General features: G+C 41.0%; 1 protein-coding gene across 9 annotated transcripts in view; it reads right to left on the reverse strand.

Annotated features, from left to right (window-relative positions):
• arhgap24 (Rho GTPase activating protein 24) overlaps positions 1 to 10,014 on the reverse strand; it is an 80,160-nt gene that overhangs the window by 5,353 nt on the left and 64,793 nt on the right. For all 9 annotated transcript variants that reach the window (XM_005720335.2, XM_005720339.2, XM_005720338.2 and 6 more), the window contains 2 exons: positions 5,257 to 5,464; positions 325 to 457 (listed from right to left, as the gene is read on the reverse strand). In XM_005720335.2, the coding sequence (XP_005720392.1) occupies positions 325 to 457; positions 5,257 to 5,464 (341 nt within the window). The remainder of the gene's footprint in view (positions 1 to 324; positions 458 to 5,256; positions 5,465 to 10,014) is intronic.

The following is a 10,014-nucleotide window of genomic DNA, read 5'->3' on the forward strand; positions in this document are numbered from 1 at the left end:
ACACTGAGGGAGCAAAAGGCTAACCCCAGCCATGCTGCCGACCGTGCCTCATGGTGTGAGCGAAATCCTATTTAGATGTTAAAAGTCAAAACGGACTCAACAAAGTCATTGTGTGCGAAACACAGGGCTGAGCGTGGATGACTGGGCGGCAAAAGAGCAGATTAAAAGCCAAAGAATAAGACTTCTGTGAGGGCTTTTCAGTACCAACGTTTATTGTTATAAAGGTTGAAACTTAAAAAAAAAAAAAAAAAATCCGTATGTGTGCGAAAGCTAATTTGCCAGTAGATGTGGTTACAAAGAAAGCAATCATCGCATGTTTCTTACCATTTCATCATCTTTGCCCAGGAGCTTGGCGCAGGACAGGAACTCATCGTACTTCTGGAAGGGGATGACGGGCTCGGGCAGCTCTCTGAGATACAGTTTCAGCAGAGAAGCTACTGTGTGCACATCTGTGTTACTGTTGAGAGACAAGACACCGGTAAAAAGTTAGGGCCATCATTTATCCTGAACCGCATGGAGACAAACAGCAATCACCATGAGGCCAACTCCAACTTTAGGTTTCACACTGTTGGAGAAAAATGTCAAGCTGTAATAGTGTAGCTGTAGTGTATGCATACAACTGACATTACTGACCAACTACTGACTGCTAATGCAGGTGGTACCATCATTTTGCAGTTTTTATTTTCTCTGTTTCCAATCGGCACTTTCTGATTTATTTAATACGCCAGCACCAGCCTAAACGTCTGCCAAGAGGCCACTGCAGCCTCTGGAGCAGCTGGCGAGGCAGGCAGGAGGTCGCAAGGCAGGAGGTCACTAATGAGGGAATTCGCAAGATGAGGGACATCAAAATCAGACACAGGCAGGTACACGGGAGGCTGTAGTTTCTACCACAGCAAAGCACAAACAGGAGGGCAGAAATGTGTTACTGTGCAGAGGACGTGATGGACGCACTCGTCAGTGTGAATTTGAATTTCGGGAAGTGGTGAGATGTTGATTTATAGAGTCGATCCTGACAGTTTCATCCAGGTTTTATTTATGTTATTGGTTGGAGTGGCACAATGCTGTGAAAAAAGCGATCCATAGCTCGGCTCAGTATGTTTCATTACTCAAGTATGCTCTAGATGAAGGCTGCTGCATTAAACAATCAGTGCTTAGTCTCCTACAGCCACCTACACACAGCATAATATAACAGCAGGTGTATAATTGGGAAGTATGATTGTTCCTTTTTACTGTTGGCAAAATACTGAACAAAGAGATGCCTCGGAAAGTTTGTGTGGCTGGCTACCACGTCCCTGCCAAAGGAAAGAAAAGCACGAAATAAGGGGTTTTTTCTCCCAGTCCATTAATCCTGGACATCACTGAGCTGAATTTACCGTGAAGAGGGTGATTCTCACAGTTTACTGATCTTTATTGGTCTAAAATATTACCTGTGGAGATAACGGATATAAATGAGAGCTTGGCTGCCTTACAAGGCTTATCAAGTGGATAAGTGGTTAAGAAAATGGATGGACGGGCTTCAAGTGCTTTTGAAAAAGACCAGAGCAAACCAGTGATGGGACTAACGGCGTTACTTTTTTCAGTAACGAGTAATCTAACTAATTACTATTTCTATCGTTACAACGCCGTTACCGTTACTAACAAGAAAATGTGGTCCGTTACTATTTTTCAAAAAAACAGATGGTTGAAGCTGTGTCCAGTTTATATCAGTTGCACGGAAGTAGCTGTAAGTAATCTGGTCACTACAGCTTTAAGCAACTGTGCACTCCCGCGGACGGCAATCGCTTTCTGGCAGACGAACACTTTTTGGCACAACACCTGAAGCTGCTAAGGGGGTAAAACAATCACATGAGTGCTGCTGTTTGACTGAGGAAGAATAAAGTACCGTGGTCGTGGTAAGCCAATCACATGACCACTTCAAGATGACAAAGCAACAAGGTGATATATACCAGTTTTTAAATTGTGTTAATAGGCCACGTAAAACCAGAGTCATGATAAACAATATATGTGTGTTTTTTCCTGAATACTTTCGTCACGTTGTCTAAGGACAGCGCTAGCAAGCACCCTCTGCTTATGAGCAAAAAGAAAAAGAAAAAAAAAAAGGACAAACCCCCCCCCCACCCCTTTCGTGTTGGTGGAAAAATGCACCATGTCGACCAATCAAAAATGATATGGCACCAAGACATTTGGTTGTGTAGAAAGAGGGGGAAGTTTTAGGAGTGATGGCGTTTGTGACGTTTAGCGTGTTTGTAGTGTGTAGTTAATGTGTTGTCTTGTGTAGTTAGTGTGTAGTGTTGTGGATAGTTTTGTGTTGTGTGTCAGAACAATGAGGCGACTGCCGTCTCCAGGTAAAAAACAGGAGGAGTGATACACCTGCTGCTGTCAGACCTGCAGGTATCAGGCTGTGATGTTCTCCTTTATAGTGGACAAAAATTATTTTCTTGGAGTGGCACAAATATTTTGTGCGGCATCTTATTGATTCAGAACAGCTGATTGTTCTGTAAATAGTTTGAAATGGTTATTTAAAAAAGGGTAAAAGGTAAATGACCGCAAACAACTTTGTTTGCAAGACCTGTGCATAGGATTTTAAATTGACAATTTATATTTGCATTTAAAGTTATGAAATATGATTAAATAAACATGTTTGTGGCTGTTACAGTAAAAAACCTTTTCTACTTGGAATTTATGTTTTTTGTCTGATTTATGATCAATTGTGTTAATACAGTTTGTCAAAATGAAAACATAACTGTAAATTCAGACATGTGAGGTTGTGCTGAAAAGAATGACACCAAACAAGGCAAAGTAAATAGTTTTTAAAGGTGAAATGTAGAGGTTTAATCAAAAGTAGTGAAAAATGGCCAATTATACCCTGGACCCCACAGAGGGTTACATTTTTTAAAAAGTAACGCAATAGTTACTTTTCAAGTAATTAATTACTTTTAGACTGCTATTTAACATTTTACAATAACAAACACAACCTGCAATTCCAACTTCCATATTTCTGTTGTTTTTATATATCCTCAAATGTTAGAGCACGCATTTGTCCATTTTGCAACATTGTTTTAACTTCCCAAAATCTGAGTTCAAGTCCAGACATACTTTCAGTTGTACAAATAGGAAATAAGTTGATTATCTTGGATATTTTTACCTTGTGCTGTGAAACTGGTGTCTACAGCACTTTTTTTTTCTGGTTAGAGCCCTTCCGAGATCTGTAGAACCGATCTACATTTAAATACAAAAATTTGGACAAAGTGGCGCTTCTTGTTTTGTTTTAGATACCCTGTGCAGCATACGTACTGAGGCTGCTGTTACTCTGGAACCAGATGGGGGCAGTTTACATTTACACAAGTTTAAGATACAGATTGCCATTAAGTTTGAGACAGTTTTGCTGTTGTACAATCAACTATTTTCAATACGCTAAATGGACGGCATTGGCTAACTTCCATCCATCCGTTCATGACTCCATCGGTTAACATGAAATGCTTTAAAATAAGCTCATATTATACCTCGTACTGTCACTTGGCTACTCTGCAAACACTTCTTTAGCAAACACATTTCTGATATTGTGACATCCCTACTTCTATGTTAAGTTTTCCAGCCCTACTTGGGATTTTTCAGAGGGCTCAAACCTTTAACTGGTGATTGTAAACTGGGAATGAATATTGCGACTGGTTGTCTGCCTCTCTGTGTTAACACTGTGCTGGACTGTCAATCTTGTCCAGGGCACACCCCTTTTTCCCTGACAAAGTGGTGCTATCTCACAAACTAACATATCATCAAAGTTTCCATCCACCTATATGTCCTGTTAAGTGCTTATCCAATGCAGGATAATGGGAGGTTGGCACCTGTACCAGCTGTCACTGGGTGAGAGGCAGGGTTGAGTCGAAATCTTTTTTTCTGTGAGGCGGCAGTGCTAATGTCATCACCACTGTACTGCTCAGACTCTTATTTTTTGTCTATTATTGCTCCGTAATGATGGTTAGGAGCAAACTGTTGCATTCTTGTTTTCATCATACTGGACAGAATAATTTGTCTTTGATTTAGATTTAGCAGAAATTTGGTGGAATTCAGTAAGCTCCAATCAAGATGATGACTTTGGTCTGATGGGACACAGAAAAACTCATTTGTGCACAAAAATGTTCCTCTGAGCAGACACGTCAATGAACTGAGCTGTGCCGCTTTCTGTGCTCTCCACACACCCACTCAGTCCGGAGGTCTAATTCAGCAACAGAAAATACCTGTTAAGGAGGTCAAGGGGCATATGGGTCCTTAAAACTTATTATATAATAAGGTAACTGCCTGCATTTGTTTATTATCTGTGTGGTTGTGCTCAAAAATGCAAAACCGGTTCAGTTTTGATTATTTGAAATCCGAATAACGTGTGGCAAAACGCAACACACAAATAACCAACAACAGAGTTGTGTTTTCTCTAATGTAATGAGGCGATATTCAAGCTGTTGTGTTCAGAGGGACAAAATGAAAACTGGCAAGTTAAACACCCATGTTTGATAACGATGACAGCTTCATCTCACAAGCTAACATTCCACCAGAATGACCTGAGACTGACCTCCAAGTGGTAACCATAAAACTGACAAATTGGACATTAGCCATGCAGAAGAAGACAACCAAAGGAGGCCAAGTGCTAATATGAATTATGACAGAATTTGGGAGACCTGCAGAACTCCCACAGTAAAGATGGTTGAACAATGAGGCTGTGTTTTAAATATAAGACATGAAAAGAGCTGAGGAAATTTGTTCTGATACATCATCGTATGCAAGAGACATCTCACCAGGTCAGGTATGAATATAGTGCCTGCAACAGATAGCGGACAGATAGTGTGCAAATATGAGGATGACCTCTCCCTGCATGGAGGGGAGTTATCATACATTTTAACTATCATGGATTTACCACATTGGTCTTTGTGATAGCGCTGTTCAAGCAGCTTGATACTTATTCAGGTACTTATCCTCAGTTTAATAAATCATAACCAATAATGTTTTTGCCAAGCTTCAATTATCATATTGCTCAGACTTAAGATACATATTAAATATTCCTAAATTAAATAATTATGTCTTTCATAATTGATACAGGTTTCAAGCAGCTGTATCACTCAAGTTTCTCTAAGCAGATACAACTGAACCCTGTACTAACCCGCCCACTTTTTTTGCATTTCAACTCCCCGAGCCGAACGTATCAAGTCGACATTAAAACGCACTGAGGAAATCTAAACCAGCCTGTACGGGCACATTTCTGCTTACCAATCAAAAGAGGGCTTCTCTCCACAGTCAAAGGCATCCTGCAGCTCTTTGACCAGGTTGGCCTGTCCTGGCAGCCTGAAAAGGCCCTCTTCCTGAAGACCCCTCTGCCGAATGAAATCCACACACTGCTCTACCAGCATAGGGGCGAGCTTGTTCCCAAACCGGCGTTCATACCGCACGGTCTCTTCCAGCTTCTGACCAAAGATCCCTGAAACAGACACACACAAAAAGTTTGCTAATGCTATAAAGGTGATAAATGTCAACTCTTCAGTTCAGTTCCTTTTTATTTCAAACATGTACATTCACAATCATTACAAAATATCATTCCATTTTTTTGTTTGAAAAGAAGTAGGCAGAAGTATACACTTATACTCTATTTATGCTGTTTACATTTTGTTATGCAGCCAAGCTTATAATACAGTGTGTACAAGATATTTATTCATATATATATATATATTTTTTTTTTATCTGGAGAAATCAATGCTGTTTAATATGTTGAACTCCCTGACATTTCTCAAAGAATTGCAGAGGCCATTAGCATACCATCTACAGCTCAAGTAACATCAAAGAGAGCAGTTAAATCAATTGAAAGGAATTTATGATAAGGTTTTCCTGACAATCCAAGCAAATAAAATGTAAAATATTCTCTCTTGCACACACACACACACACACACACGCACACGCACACACACACAGTCTGATGATCAAATCTCTAACTTCCTGAGCACCTCTCGCCTTTTGTCCGAGGCAGACGCTGTAGAAAAAAACCCCAGCCTGATTTCCATTTACAGCCGTCTCATGTGGATGCAACAAAAGAGGGGATTAAAGCTGCCTTCCTGAGAGATTTGGATCTGCATACTTTTCCAGTCTCCAGATACAGAGAGAGGCTACTCACACACATACACACACGTGGTACAACATGGTACAATCAGACGCCGGAAACAGATTCAGCCTACCAGCATCCTCCTTAACACAGCAAGAAACGGCTTCAAATAGCCAGGGTCTGAAATAGACACTAAAAAACTAGAAGCTTAAGATTTTCAACAGGTGTATTGAGACTTTTCCCACAAACTGCTGCAAAGGCTTCAAAACATTTCTCATTAGAAGCGAATGTGATTACTCACCCCTCTTAAAAATGACGCAACTTTTAAGTTTCCAGAAAAAAGGCCTATTAATAAATTTGTGATAAGAAAACATACCAGAGGTGCAAATTTTCAAGTGTGTGCACACAAGCATTTTCCCAAAACCAGCCCTAATCTTTGCAGAAATGACAGAGAACAAAACAAAAGCAGTGGAATAGACTGGATGCATCAGTTTGACAGCGGGCCGGCCAAACTGTTCTCATTTCCATCTCTCAGAAAGCTGTCTTTGCTTGATGAGAAGAAGCTCCTCAGAAGTCTGGAGTCGCTCTGGGATTTTGCCACTTCGATCTTCACAGCAACCCCAATATGACAAAACAGTGAAATATCTGAAGCTGTGGGTCCACTTTTCCAAATATTAGACAGACCAGAGTAAAATACAGAAGAGCTCAGCTTCACTTTAGTAAAGAATGATTAATATCCGCGTGTATCAAAAAGAGAAGAAAGGGGAAAAAAATGAGTGAAAATGAGGTCATCCCTCCAGACGTTCTGGTCATGAGTCTAGGAATGTTTTCCTGGGTCACATGTAAATGTGTGTGTGTGTTTGTGTGTGTGTGTGCACCAGCTTATGCAGAGTGTGAGCAAGTGTTATATGAATATTTGGCGCTCCCAATAGTGCTGGATACGGGACAAACCACAAGACCAAAGCGTGCACATGAGTGACATCTCTGCAAAAAATCTTAGTATCTGCCAGTTGCACAGAATCTCTCTCTCTCTCTCACTCACACACACAAGTATAAAAGTGATTTTAGTTCATGGACAACATACAACCTGTTTTATCAAATACAAACCAATAAGACATTTCATGATAATCCACATAAAAAACCTCGAATTGCTTCTCTGACCTTTAGTGTAAAGGTAAAACATGCAAACGTGTAAAACATTTGCATTTAATGAACTGCCAATTTACAAAACTGACGAGGCCGGTCTGGATTGTCGTTAAGGAAATAAAGTTTAGATTCAACAATACGCCTCCAGACAGAAACATGCTGACGCAGCTCTGTTTGTTTTACCATCGCTCGGTGTGCCGTGGCAGGACTTAGGTAATGCTTTCGTTATTAAGATGGTTTAAAACGTAACGATGATTCAGAGATTTGGTATGGATGAAATTAACAGTTAGGACAACTACTCTCGGAGTGTGATCTGTATTTATGATTAGAAGAATGAACATAATTTAAAATTTGCCACTTAATTAGACACAATATGGTTAAAAACATTTGTTCCCTCCTACTGATAGTCTATAAATACTACTTAAAGCTCAGAAGCATAATATAAAGGCAAATGATGGCTGATCTCACATCCCGACTGACATTTAAAAACAAACTTTCTCCAGCTTTTATGGAGTTGAGATCAAAGGAAGTTTAGAAGAGGACACTGCAATCCAAAGCCAGAAGACAGATAAATGTACTTAACTGTGTGCTGCTTATCTGTGGGGTCACATTTAAAAGCAATTTTTTTTACTGTAAGTTATGACAGTTTTGGAAGCCACATTGAAGCTGAAAGTGCACAAGTGCGCAGGAGGTGAGGAGCTGAATTAATAGATGAAAATTGTTATGACCACCACTATTACTGAAAGTCAGTGCGGCACAGGGATCAGACAAAACTGGACAGAAATGGCACAGCAGTCTGGAATAGCTGACATTTACCACAGGGAACATGGCTTGGAAATGAGGCATTTTGAAAATATTAAAAGAAGCTCTTTTCAAATTCAAACACTTCCCCAAACTACGAAAAGACAACTGACATTTACCATGACACAGATCTCCAAAGATCCAGACGGAAAAGCCGCAGCTGCACATCTCACACTCTTTCCTGCTTAAGTGTTTGTTGCGGTTAATGCCACATCGCAGCGAGTGGCATCACAGCATGACGGTAAAGGTTTCAAGGGGGGCTCATTCATTCTGGCAGCCGCCTTCCTGTCACTTACTGAACAGAGTTTCACCACACTTCAGGATCACTCGTCAGCCAATCCGTGCTCAGCTAGCTTCTGCTGCTACTGCAAAATGTGAAAAGCTGGAATATGTGTGTGTGGTGTGTGCGCGCATGTGTCTGGGCTCTGTATATGTGTGCATGACAGAGACAAAGACAGCCTGGCTCTGGTCCAGCATGGAGCCACCTTTCGTGTGGTATCTTTGACGAATGGCTCATCCTTTTGAAGAGCAGTCAGCTGCAATAGACATCAAGCTGCCTGCACTGAAAACAGAGGGGCCAGCTCTGCCTCCTCTATTCATTTTGTTACTGAGAGCTGCCTGGACTGGCTGTCCAGTTACAAATGCTGCACTTGTGCCCTGTTCTTACACAAAGTAGGCTGGTGTCTGCCAGTGTGGTGGATAACGAAACCACGGCGGCGCAGCGGGAGGCTCGGTAATCAGCGCGCTAATTCCAAAGTCAGGAACAACTTCATGAGAACAATTACAGCATCATGCACTTGAGCGATGACTCACAGCTTATTTTATGATTAGATTTCAGCTCACTTGACACATGTAACCGCTATAGAATGCATTTGTGTTCTTTTATTAGCATGACCAGGCTGGGTAGAAATGAAAAACAAAAATGCTATGTGGAGATTCAAGAAGCACAGACTTGGATTTGATACTTCAAAAGACACTGAAAACATTATTATGTCAAGTAATGGCCAAGTACTGTGATAATGCCACCCGGAACACATGCCATGATGCCACAAGGGGAAAAAAAGGTTTTAAATGCCAGCACACTCTTATTTTATACTCAGTGGACTTTACCAGCTCTTTGTGCCATAGACTGCTGCTTGAAACATCCACATTACACAGTTGCTGCAGATTTGTCCCGTTCCACCACATGCCAGAGGTGATGGATTTAAGATCTGCTGACTGTGGAGGCTATTTCGTTACAGTGAACTCACTCCGAGTTCAAGAAGCCACTTTGAGATTATTTGAGCTTTGTAAAATAGCATGTCTTTCTAATGGAAGCTTCCATCAGTAGGGTACACAGTGATGATGAAGGGATGGACATGGTGTCCAAGTGTCCCAGAAAATACCCGACACCATTGCATCACCACCAGCAGCCTGATCATTTGATACAAGTAATCTATGCTTTCATGCTGTTTACACCAAATTCTGCATGTTGCAGAAATCAAAACTCATCTGATGAGGAAATGCTTTATTGTTTTTTAAATCTTCTGTTTTCCTATTTTAAAGAGTAGGTGTGAATTGCAGCCTCAGTTTCCTGTTCTCAGCTGGAAGGAGTGGCAGTCAGTGTGGTCTTTTGCTGCTACAGTTCATGTGCTTCAAGTTCAATGTGTTGTCCATTTAGAAATGCTCTTTTGCATCACTGTTCAGCAGACTGGTCGTTCTCCTCTGACCTCTAGAACAAACATGACACTTCCTGCCAGAGAACTGTCGCTCACTTGAGGTTTACTCTTTTTCTCTGTAAACCATAAGGACGGTTGTGTTGGACAACAACCATGGCCAGAGATGGGCGCGTTACTTGAAAAAAGTAATCAGATTGCAGTAATGAGTAAAGTAAGGGATTACTATTGCAAAAACGGTAATTAGATTACCGTTACTTTCCCGTAGGAACGCTGCGTTACTGCGTTACTAAAACCGTGATTTTTTGCGAGAATGTCTCACGACAGTGACGT

This window comes from Pundamilia nyererei, unplaced genomic scaffold, assembly GCF_000239375.1.
Source record: "Pundamilia nyererei isolate P.nyererei 1_Seehausen unplaced genomic scaffold, PunNye1.0 scaffold00002, whole genome shotgun sequence".
NCBI classification, from domain to species: Eukaryota; Metazoa; Chordata; class Actinopteri; order Cichliformes; family Cichlidae; genus Pundamilia; species Pundamilia nyererei.